Source organism: Oncorhynchus masou, chromosome 31, assembly GCF_036934945.1.
Source record: "Oncorhynchus masou masou isolate Uvic2021 chromosome 31, UVic_Omas_1.1, whole genome shotgun sequence".
Taxonomy (NCBI): Eukaryota; Metazoa; Chordata; class Actinopteri; order Salmoniformes; family Salmonidae; genus Oncorhynchus; species Oncorhynchus masou.
The window spans coordinates 52,525,852-52,538,813 of record NC_088242.1 but is presented as its reverse complement, the minus strand read 5'-3'; the positions used below and the strand labels follow the sequence as shown (position 1 = coordinate 52,538,813).

The following is a 12,962-nucleotide window of genomic DNA, read 5'->3' as shown; positions in this document are numbered from 1 at the left end:
TATAATTTGGCCTATTTACTCTTTACTTGGACTACTTAATTTCGCCTACTGTTCTGACTTGGTGGTGCACATGTAGCCTATAACCTGTAATCATCAAATATTGTAAGAGCTTTCATTGTCTGCTTATATGCCCCCTTTATTTATCCTACAGTTCTGACTTGGTGTACAGGGAGAACACTGTAAGAACGGTCCATATTCTGAATTCTGTCGTTGTACATTTCAAAAGTGCTAAACAAACAGTTATATTGACTACGTCCATCCGACCTCGCTCATTAATGTCTTAATCAAAATTATGGACTGCCTCTCATCTGCCTGTTGTCCCCTTATGCCATAGTTTGTACATCTCAATTGTAATTATAAACCACATTTGTTTAAGCAAGTCAGCCATATGAGGTATGTTTTTTTTAAAGGCAGTGAATGAGGCTGATAATATCAGTTAAATTGGTACAGCACTCTCACCACACACAGGTGTAACAAATATGGTAGTATTGCCCCAATTATTAAATGTGCATAGGGGACAGACAGGAGTGGCAGAAAGCTGCAAACCTTTAATGGCTGAGAATTTGCCAGTGATGGGGAAAGGAAGCTTGTGACTACTTTATTTATGAGAATCTTCAGGGGTGTCAATAATTTTGACCTCTACCTTTTTAAGAAAAAAAAAGTATTACTTGTTAAACAAAATCACTTTCATACAATATAGGTCAGTATTTTTGTTTTTTATTTTATACAGTATAGAAGGTTGCCAGGTGACTTATGACCCCTCCTGGCAGCCATGTTGGAAAACCACTGCATCAATTCTTAAGACAATAACAGTGGCTACTCCAAGCTGCATGATATAACAGTGCCAAAAAATTGTTGGTCAATTTCTGTGCTGTATTTGGCTGCTCTAACAAGGCAGGAAAGACAACAGAAATGTTTTTATTCAAGTTTTGGGGGAGCTATTTTTCCCCCATAAAAATGCACCTTATAATAAAGCATTGCATTCATCTATCATCACATGTTCAGACTAATGTAAGACTACTATTCCTAATGTGATGACTAGATTGGATAGTCATAATTTATTAGGCTAATAATATAACTCAATCTAATCACTGTGTATTTCTGAGCGCGTAGTGGTATAGGCCTATAGGCTACAGTATATTAGAGACATTTCTTTTCTTTCCTTTGCACTGACAAAATGTGGCCTTCGATAAACACATTTAATGCAATTCTACTACACTTTATATGACAGGAGACATTGGCAGAATATTTTTTTATATGACAAATCACAGGGTTGCCTAGGCCTACTCTGCTGACACTGACAAACAGATCAATAAAAAATGATGTTGTCTTGAACGCAACCATCTAATAATATAGGCCTATGAAAAGGGGAGACACACATTTTACAATATGACATCCATCTATCCCGGAGAAGGACATTATTGTCCCAAAAAAACTCCAGTGGCACTGAACCGATGATAGATTGCTGAGAACATTATCCATAAGAGAAGGGAAAATGTATGGACATTATAGCGTAGGACAAAGGCCTCAATGGGATAAGACAACCTGGGATAAGACTACCTGGGATAAGACAACCTGGGGTAAGACAACCTGGGGTAAGACAACCTGACTATTGGTTGTTCCAGCCCAACAATAGATTTCACCTTTATATGACACTAAAACACCTGAGTGAATTAAACACAACCAAACAATCAAGAGCCCTGGTGGTATAGGTGACCGGAAGAAGTGAAAATTCCCAATGCTGACAATAGCAAACCGCTTGCCCACATGACGCATGGCCTGTGGTTGAGGCCGGTTGGACGTGCAGCCACATTCTCTAAAATTATGTTGGGGGGCGGCTTATGGTAGAGAAATGAACATTTTATTCTCTGGCAACAGCTCGGGTGGACATTGCTGCAGTCAGCATTGCTTTTGCACGCTCCCTCAAAACTTTGAGACATTAGTGGCATTCTGTTGTGTGACAGAACTGCACATTTTAGAGTGGCCTTTTATTGTCCCCAGCACAAGTTGCACCTGTCTAATGATCATGCTTTTTAATCAGCTTCTTGATATGCCACACCCATCAGGTGGATGGATTATCTTGGAAAACGAGAAATGCTCTCTAACAGGGTTGTAAACAAATGTGTGCACAACATTTGAGAGAAATAAGCTTTTTGTGCATATGGAACATTTCTGGGATCTTTTATTTTAGCTCGTAAAACATGGGACCAAGACTTTGTTGCGTTTATGTTTACAACTCTGCTGCCAGTATAATGGTGTAAATGTACAGGGGAACGTTTCACAGTGTGTATACTGTCACCCCCTCACCCCCTACCCTCAGATGACTTTATGTGACCATTTACGATGTCATCGTTACCTTGTTCTCAAAGATCCCTTGGGGCATTACCACTGTTTTCAGTTGACTACTAGCTGACATCATAATGGTTCTGGGGTTGTCTCATGAGTGAAGTCCCCATCCTATTCCAAGAACAAAAGGTTATTTTTTTTCAGTCAGTACCACAACAATCTGCCTGAAACACACACACACACGTACACACACACACATACACACTCACACACACACAAAACCACTCACACACACACAAACACAAACAATTCCAACTTCCAAGAATGGTGCGCCTTTGACATATCTGACATAGCCGGTGTCTGTTTGTGTCGATGTGTTGTTATCGAAAGCTCACTGTTATGGAAAATATGACCCTCAGAACGACATGTAGGGTTCCTCTCAAACAGACGGACAGACAGCTGAAGCTACCCTGACTCTCTTGCCTAAAGATTCGCTCCTCTTATGAGCTTGAACACCGACACGGAGTCGAGCAGTTCCAGAGCTTCGGTTTAGTGGTCAATTGAGGCAAAGAATTCAAACATGATTTATACATGTTTCAAATCGCTTTTTTGAATTGAGAAAGTTCTCATTTGATTGACCTTAACCAGGACAATAACTAAAGTGAATGGAGTCAAATATATTCAGGGGGGTTGGTCTCTTGTAGAGATAAACGAACGTGGATACTGTGTTCTATCAAACAGCTTGTGAGCCTGCAGGACCTTCACTTGCTAAAGCTCGTGGATGCTGTGAACAGAAGGCTGCCCGACATATCACACAAACTCTACTAGGAACAATCAATAAGACTGTCTGCTTAGGCTGCAGTCGCTGGGCTCTAGCAGAGGGGCGAGAGAGAGTGTGTGAGTGTGCATGTGTGTGTGTGTGTGTGTGTGTGTGTATGGGGGGATGGGGGGGGGGATGGGGGGGGGGGGGGGGGTGCTTGTGCTTACACTGCTTTGTCATTTATTCAGACGGGCAAGTCCAACTGTGTCAGAAGGGGATAGGGGCACAATGCACTGTGAGCATGAGTTAAACCTTGTACCACAAACTGAGACATGAAGGAAGGAGTATAACAATAGAGAATGTTAAAATGAAAAAGATGTTTGAGAAATAAACACACACAAGCACAATCTAACTCATTATAGTTCACTATAATCCAGTTAAGCATACAGTACACTGCCCCGATCTTGATCCCTCTCTCTCTCTCTCTCTCTCTCTCTCTCTCTCGATCTCTCTTTTTCTCTCCCACAGACACACAGACAGACACACACGCACACGCACACACACACAGCACCCTGCCTGTCTCACAGCGCACATGACACCTACTGTGAGAAAGAGCTATTGTGTGTCCTTGAGGCACCTGACAGTGCATGGTCATCAGAGCAGGTGCTAAGGTCACATGGGAACAGGGAGGATGGGAAGGGGGCTTGGAGGGAGGCAGTGTAGGACAGCCTTGGGGCATGCTACCAGGCTCAACACACTGATGTGTGGGATAGCTCTAGGTCTCTTTCAATGGTCGGGAGAGAACACTGAGCCTCAGCTTTGTTTAGGTTACCTAATTGTACTGTGCCCTTAATTGCCCATATGCCAAATAGATCAAAGGCTGAGAGTGGTACATAAACAGAGGCTTCTCCATTTAAGACTATCAAAGGGAAAAGGGAAAGGAGATGCCCAGTCAGTTGCACAACTGATTACATTCATGTGTCTTCCGCATTTAATGTGGAAATGTGTCTTCCGCATTTAACCCAACCCCTCTATAGGCTTATATTTAATGTGAATAGGGATTTCCACTTCTTTATTTCTTTTAGGGGGGGGGGGGTTAAGCACAATCAGTCACTAATTATTGATTAATAAGTTAGAGTAGCTGTAATGTCCATGAGGGTTTGTATTTGTATTTTAGGGATCGCCTTTAGCTGATACTCTTCATGGGGAACAAACACATTAAGCTACAAAAAGTGACAAAACAAAACAGTACATCATATAACATCACTACATCACGACATATCTGCAACACAAAATGTATGAAACCACCATACAAAAATATTACAATGTATGTTTGTGTAGAGTGCATGTGCTATCATGTGCCTGTGCGTGCTTGTGCATGTGTCTCTTCATATCCGCGTTGTTCCATAAGGTGTGGTTTTATCTGTTTTTCAAATCTGATTTTACTGCTTGCATGAGTTACTTGATGTGGAATAGAGTTTCATGTCGCCATGGCTCTTAGGTCTGTTCATTTCCCAAGTGAGCCCCTGGTGGCATGTCTTGTGGGGTATGTATGAATGTCTGAAGAGACCCCTGGTGGCATGTCTTGTGGGGTGTGTATGAATGTCTGAAGAGACCCCTGGTGGCATGTCTTGTGGGGTATGCATTGGTGTCTGAGCTGTGAGCTAGTCATTTGAACAGTAGCGATGCAGTCAATCTCTCCTCTACTTTGAGCCAGGAGAGATTGACATGCATGTCATCGATGTGAACTCTCTGTGTACATTTAAAGACCAGGCATGCTGCTCTGTTCTGGACCCACTGTCATTTCCCTATGTCTCTCTGTGGATTCAGAACATAAAGTGAAATGGAACAAAAAGTACAACCTTTAATTCAGTGAAAATATACATTTAGTGTCAGGCGATGATGCTACCGTAGGATATATCTCTACGACAAACATACATATATTTTTTGGACATATGCCTAGGCCTACACGCAATATGCATCATTGAAACAGCTTGCCCAAGTCAAATAGCCTTCCAAAATAATAAAATGTTTGTAGCTGGTCATATAGACCTGCTGTAGGCTATAAACTAATACTATGTTAAAGTGCACTCGGAAAGTATTCAGACACCTTGACTTTTTCCACATTTTGTTACATTCCAGCTTTATTCTAAAAAGTATTAAATTGTTTCTTTCCCGCATCAATCTACACACAATGCCCCATGACAAATTATGTCCAATCAATTGAATGAATCACAGGTGGACTCAAATGAAGTTGGAGAAACATCTCAAGGATGATCAATGGAAATACCGCATGCACCTGAGCTGAAAGTCTTTTATTTTCATACATTTGCTAAAATATCTAAAAACCTTTTTTTTCGTTGTCATAATGGGGTATTGTTTGTCGATTGATGAGGGAATTTATTTTTTTTAGAATAAGGCTGTAACATAACAAAATGTGGAAAAAGTGAAGGGGTCTGAATACTTTCCGAATGCACTCTATATACCCCTTCAAATTAGTGGATTCGGCTATTTCAGTCACACCCGTTGCTGACAGGTGTATAAAATCGGGCACACAGCTATGCAATCTCCATAGACAAACATTAACAGTAGAATGGTCTTACTGAAGAGCTCAGTGACTTTCAACATGTTACCCTCATAGGATGCCAATTTTACAACAAGTCAGCTTGTCAAATTTCTGCCCTTCTAGAGCTGCCCCGTTCAACTGTATATGCTGTTATTGTGATGTGGAAACATCTAGGAGCAACACTGGCTCAGCTACGAATTGGTAGGCCACAAAAGCTCACAGAACGGGACTACCGAGTGCCGAAGCGTGTAAGCTCGTAACAATCGTTTGTCCTCGGTACCAAGTTCCAAACTGCCTCTGGAAGCAATGACAGCACAAGAACTGTTTGTCTGGAACTTCATGAAATGGGTTTCTATGGCCAAGCAGCTGCACACAAGCCTGAGATCACCATGCGCAATGCCAAGCGTCAGCTGTAGTGGTATAACGCTTGCGCCATTGGACTCAAGAGAAGTGGAAACGTGTTCTCTGGAGTGATGAATCACCCTTCACTAACTGGTAGTCTGACGTACAGATCTGGGTTTGGCTGATGCAAGGAAAACGCTACCTGCCCCAATGCATAGTGCATGTAAAGTTTGAGACATCTGTGGCATTGCGTTGTGTGACAAAGCTACACATTTTAGAGTGGACTTTTATTGTCCCCAGCACAAGGTGTACCTGTGTAATGATAATGAGTTTAATCAACTTCTTGATATGCCACAACTGTCAGTTGGATGGATTATCTTGGCAAATGAGAAATGTCCACTAACAGGGATGTAAACTAATTCTGCACAAAATTTGAGTGAAATAAGCTTTTTATACATATTTTATTTCAGCTCATGAAACATGCGATCAACACTTCATGTTGTGTTTTTTTTGTTCAGTGTATTGTAAGGGGTTAGTAGTGGATCATACCAAGTGCAAATAGGGGAGAATAGACATGTTAAAAACGAGTATTTAGCTTATCGTGCGCATTCACGAGGGGTTTGAATATAAGTATACCATGTTAAATCGACCTAAATATATAGGGATAAATTGAGCAAAAAATAATGGGCTTTTGGATCAAATATTGACAAAGAGAGAAGCCGAGCACTCCTATCACCGCTCTGCCTGTAGCCGATTACTAAAACGCAGACTAGTCGAAGATCTTGAGTTTGTTTCGCACAACACTACACCGGCAGTATAGGACCAGAGACGCAACACGAGTGATGATGTCTGCCCCGTGCATGTGCTTCTGTCACAATTTCATTCCTTGAGACGCTTCTTTCCGAAAAAGACCAACATCTGAATTTTACAGAAGACGAATCTATACTAAAGGTAAACATCATTTAGAAGAAATATATGTTTTGAGCTGAATAGAATGTTGTTGCATTGCGCAGGATGTGGGCAGTGAGCGTATGATGAAATACCGCACATGGATGGCACTACAGAGGAGATGCGGCTGGGCGGGGAGGGAGGAATTAATTTATGTTCATTCCTTCAACAAATTGTCTCTTGAATAAACAACATGGCGCCAGGTATTCCTCTCATCCATTACCTTTTCGACAAGTAGGCTATGTATTTAATCATGCATTTTTTGTATCCACATACACATGCATGTCTTGCCTTTTTAATGGCTTTATGTAGCCCTTTATAGTGGAATATGCCATACGGCGACGTATTCATTAGGAACATGGAACGATTTCTTATTTCATCATAGATAGAAATGCACATGTACATTTAATACAGTAGTCAAATGTTATTAACAAGACAATAGGAATAGGTTTCAATCTTTCTGTATATAAGGCTACAGCCTAGTTTACTACTCCACCTCCACCCTAAAATGTACGTTTATTACAATGTACGTTTATTTGCTGATGAAATGAAGCCCATACTTAGTGAATGAACAAGGCTAATCTGGAAGTGGTCAAAGGAAATCATTTAACCACTTAAACCACGGGTCGGTCAAAAGGGATAGAGAAGACTGCTATATTTCTGCACCATTGCAACATTGTATAATTTCGTGCTTTTGGGGGTTTCATTTATGCACAATGGGGATTTTAAGAACTATCGGCCGAAGCATGATCACATCACAACTATTATACTAATACCTTAATAAGGGCTATATTCGGGGTCATTTTTTGTTACATTTTACGTCTGTTGGTCTTCTCTGTGCTCATGTTGAGTTGCGAGGACAATGTGTGTTTGGGTTGGTATGCAAATTGCCTCGTGCTTGGCGTTGGGGATGAATTATTTAGAGGCGTGGATACCTGATCGTCTCGATATCAGACCTGTCATAGCAAAAGTCCATTCCATGTTTCAATAAATGTAAACAATAAATAGACAATGGCACATTCGTCGATTTTGGTCACATTTGTCATATGATATCCTTGTGCGGAATTGATTATTCTAAGATATTCAGTAAATTAAAAACAGGAACACAAATAATTTATGTTATAATTATTTGTCCTCAACAATTGCCCAAGGCAAGTTTTCTAACATGTGCACACACCAGGTTGGACACCATCCAGACTACCATGTCTGGCTGATGAAGTATGAGGGGTGATTCTATTCAAAATCAAGTGTGGTCACAGACTGTGGATAGGAAGGTAATTACATTAATATAACTCGTTTTGGTTTAATTGATAAGAAGAATGGAAACTTTTTTTTCTTTGAGTAAATACAGTAAATATTTCTATGTGCATTGTTGTGATGTCATACACAGACTGTATCTGATTTCTTTAAAACATGAGTTCTTTGTCACCATCAGAGAGTGGTGATATCACCAATACACACTCTCATTCTGCCTTTACTGGAGTTATGGATGTTGTACCCTAGTATTTTGTTTGATTTCCTTTTGCCATATGCTGATGATGAAAAGTTCAATATTGTAGTCTGATTTTCATAAAACATGGGTCCTGTGTTAACATCTAACAGTTATTTCATCGCCATGAATCATACACCCTCATGCTGTTTTCCCTGAAGTAATGCATATTGCATTTTTTATATTTACACTGTACCCTTAAGTAATTTTGTTTTGGATTTCTTTTCCCTCAGGCATTTTGTGACAATGAAGAAATAAACAACTCCTTCTCAACCCTCCATCACAAACCTCCAAGACAGATACATTATCCAACCCCTGACAGACCATCTCTAAGCCCTTGCCTTGTACAGACACTTCCCGGATCTCAGAATAACTACCAGAACTGCACTGCTCCCACACCCTTCCCGCAACTAGCCCAAAGACATTCCACCCCTCGCCCTGGTCTGCTTTATCAAATGCCCAAAAACAGCAAGGCCGTCAAGAGAGAGCTTGACGATGATGTCAGGGAGTCCGTCAAAGACCTGCTATCCAACGAGGACACTTGTGATGATTCCTTTAAGAAGAGCTCGCTGATCGTGAGAGGCGGCAGAGGTGATGGGGAAGGGAAGGAGCTTAGCCTCAACGGAGACATGGACGTGGAGGACGAAGGCTCGGATGCAGAAGATGATGCAGCGAGGCCAGCCTGGAACAGCAAGCTGCAGTACATCCTGGCCCAGGTGGGCTACTCTGTAGGCCTGGGCAATGTCTGGAGGTTCCCCTACCTGTGTCAGAAGAACGGAGGGGGTGAGTGGCTGTTGTTCTTATTGGTTAGAGTATAGAAGTCGCCTGCCCATGGCGTTAGGATTTGGAGAGGTTAGCCTGCCACATTTTGTGTTTGTGTATGTTGCTCTTAAGGGTAAACCTCCTGCTGATCAACATCACTATGGTCACATGGCTGTCTGAGTGTCTCTGTCTCTCCTCTTTTAATAGCTAACAGCTTACCTAGTAACAATCACCAAATGGCACAATGAACCACACCGCAATAGGCAACAATAACAGTAAAGCCCCAAATAAGAGATATTTTAAAAGCTCTCTGGGATATTTGGGGAGCTAGCGTCCCACCTGGCCAAAAGCCAGTGAAAATGCAGAGCGCCAAATTCAAATAAATTACTATAAAAATCAAACTTTCATGAAATCACACATGCAAGATAGCAAATTAAAGCTACACGTGTTGTGAATCCAGCCAACATGTCAGATTTCAAAAAATGCTTTTTGGCGAAAGCAAACGATGCTATTATCTGAGCATAGCAACTCCATAAACAAAGAGAGAAACCATATTTCAACACTGCAGGCGCGACACAAAACGTAAAAATAGAAATATAATTCATGCCTTACCTTTGACGAGCTTCTTTTGTTGCCACTCCAATATGTCCCATAAACATCACAAATTGTCCTTTTGATTAATTAGCAGCCAGTTGAATTTGGGCATGCATTTCATCCAGACATGAAAATACTGCCCCCTGTCACCAAGAAGTTAATGACTCCATCCTAAGTGTATGTAAACTTCCGACTGTATTTATATATATATATATATATATATATATATATACATGTGGATGTATTTCAAGGCCTACTTGCAAACTCAGTGCCTATTTGCTTGTCATCACGGGAAAATCAAAGGAAATCAGAATAAATGTAGACCTCCTGTAACGCGGTTCTTCTATCTCCTCCTCTGACGATGAGGTGGAATAAGGATTGGACCAAAATGCAGCGTGGTTTGTTAGATACATCTTTAATAAAGATGAAAATACGTACAATACAAAAACAACAAACGTGGAAAACCGAAACAGCCCTGACTGGTGCAACAAACACAGAGACAGGAACAATCACCCACAAACACACAGTGAAACCCAGGCTACCTAAATATGGTTCCCAATCAGAGACAATGACTAACACCTGCCTCTGATTGAGAACCATATCAGGCCAGACATAGAAATAGACAAACAAGACATCCAACATAGAATGCCCACTCAGATCACACCCTGACCAACCAAAACATAGAAACATACAAATAAACTATGGTCAGGGTGTGACACCTCCACAAGTCTGGTTCATCCTTGGGGGCAATTTCCAAACACCTGAAGGTACCACGTTCATCTGTACAAACAATAGTACGCAAGTATAAACACTATGGGACCACGCAGCCATCATACCGCTCAGAAAGGAGACTCATTCTGACTCCTAGAGATGAACATACTTTGGTGCGAAAAGTCCAAATCAATCCCAGAACAACAGCAAAGGACCTTGTGAAAATGCTGGAGGAAACAGGTACAAAAGTATCTATATCCACATTAAAATGAGTCCTATATCGACATAACCTAAAAGGCCGCTCAGCAAAGAAGAAGCCACTGCTCCAAAACCGCCATAAAAAAAACAGACTATGGTTTGCAACTGCACATGGGGACAAAGATCATACTTTTTGGAGAAATGTCCTCTGGTCTGATGAAGCAAATATAGAACTGTTTGGCCATAATGGCCATCTTTATGTTTGGAGGAAAAAGAGGGAGGCTTGCAAGCCGACGAACACCATCCCAACCGTGAGGCATGGGGGTGGAAGCTTCATGTTGTGGGGTGCTTTGCTGCAGGAGGGACTGGTGCACTTCACAAAATAGATGGCGTCATGAGGCAGGAAAATTATGTGGATATATTGAAGCAATATCTCAAGACATCAGTCAGGAAGTTAAAGCTTGGTCGCAAATAAGTCTTCCAAGTGGACAATGACCTCAAGCATACTTCCAAAGTCGTGGCAAAATGGCTTAAGGACAACAATGTCAAGGTATTGGAGTGGCCATCACAAAGCTCTGACCTCAAACCTATAGAAAATTTGTCATCAGAACTGAAAAAGCATGTGCGAGCAAGGAGGCCTACAAACCTGACTTAGTTACACCAGCTTTGTCAGGAAGAATGGGCCAAAATTCACCCAACATATTGTGGGAAGCTTGTGGAAGGCTACCCAAAACGTTTGACCCAAGTTAAACAATTTATAGGCAATGCTACCAAATACTAATTGAGTGTATGTAAACTTCTGAACCACTGGGAATGTGATGAAAGAAATAAAAGCTGAAATAAATCATTCTCTACTATTATTCTGACATTCTTAAAATTAAGTGGTGTTCCTAACTGACCTAAGACAGGACATTTTTACCAGGATTTAATGTCAGGAATTATGAAAAACTGAGTTTAAATGTATTTGGCTAAGGTGTATGTAAACTTCCGACTTCAACTGTATATACATATTTTATTTTGATTGAATATTTAAACGTACAATCTACCTCCAGTGAAACTGCTCAACATTTACATTGCATTCAGTCATCTAGCAGACACTCCCATCCAGAGCGAGTCACAGGAGCAACTAGGGTCAAGGGCACGTCAACAGATTTCCCACCAAGTCATTTCGGGACCCGAACCCTCCTTGATTCTTGCGTTGTTTTATATATCAGCTCATACACCCTATTCCATGGAATCGGTACATCAAAAATCTCTTCCCAGCTATTTTGTAATCTGTATGGCACAGTTGTCAACATCCCGGTCCTCAAATTAAACTTTTATCCTTTATATTGGACAGACATACCAGTTCTCTACCACTGCCACCTGCCTCCTCCAGTTTTGCTGTAATGCTGTGATCAATTGGTTGTAATCTTGGATTGAGCAGACCATTCCATACAATTCCGATAGCTCCATGAAAGACATAAATCTACAATTCCAATTTACAATATCATTTAAAAATCAAAGGCCCTTTTCAAACATAAATACAGGTATTTTATCAACCTGCACATTTGAGTTTAACCATAATATTTGTTGTAATATTTGTTCTATCTTTTCTGTGGGATAAAATTGAAATTGTAACCAGCTCTGCAATGCTTGTTTTAAAAAGATAGATACTTTAAACAAGGTTTAATTTTCAGTTAATCAAAAATGAGACATGGCAATCTGCACAAAGGCACTACAGCCATTTTTAAACAAGGGATAAGCTTTTCTTCATAATCTACTTGAGAACCATTTTGGGTTCAAGTAAAACGTTTGTATAAGTGAAGCTTTTAGAGAAAGGTTTAGTGTTTTTATATTTAATAGTCTCAGCCCAACCAGTTCATATTCATTATATAGATAGGCACACCTTATCCCAGATAAAGCAAAATATTTTTTGCTCATATTTTTTTTTAAATTAACGAATCATCAGGAGTAGGCAGCGCCATAAGTGAGTTAACTGAGATATGACTAAGGAGTTAATCAGTGTCTTTTTTTCCCATAAATAGACAGGTATTTACCTCTCCATGGTTGCAGGATCTTGCAGGTCTATTATTACTAGTTTTCTCATGAAATTCATTGTGGGGAGCTCTTTTATATATTTTGTGATATGAATACTGAGTAGGTCTACTTCATCGTCAGCCCATTTTAAAGGTAAACTGCAGGGTAATGTCAAAGTTGTGTTTTTTAAAGATCCAGTACGTAATATGTTACACTTGTCATAATTAGGTTTTAGTCCAGAGAGGCCAGAAAAGTTATCTAGATCTTCAATGAGACATTGCAGGGAT

General features: G+C 40.6%; 1 protein-coding gene across 2 annotated transcripts in view; it reads left to right on the top strand.

Annotated features, from left to right (window-relative positions):
- The first annotated feature begins 6,738 nt into the window (after positions 1–6,738).
- LOC135524110 (sodium-dependent neutral amino acid transporter B(0)AT2-like) overlaps positions 6,739–12,962 on the top strand; it is a 43,364-nt gene continuing 37,140 nt past the window's right edge. The window contains exons 1-3 of one of the 2 annotated variants that reach the window (XM_064951315.1): positions 6,739–6,905; positions 8,083–8,176; positions 8,625–9,174. In XM_064951315.1, coding sequence (XP_064807387.1) covers positions 8,123–8,176; positions 8,625–9,174 — 604 coding nt within the window. In that variant the 5' untranslated portion in view covers positions 6,739–6,905; positions 8,083–8,122. The remainder of the gene's footprint in view (positions 6,906–8,082; positions 8,177–8,624; positions 9,175–12,962) is intronic. The other variant, XM_064951316.1, reaches the window with a different exon arrangement.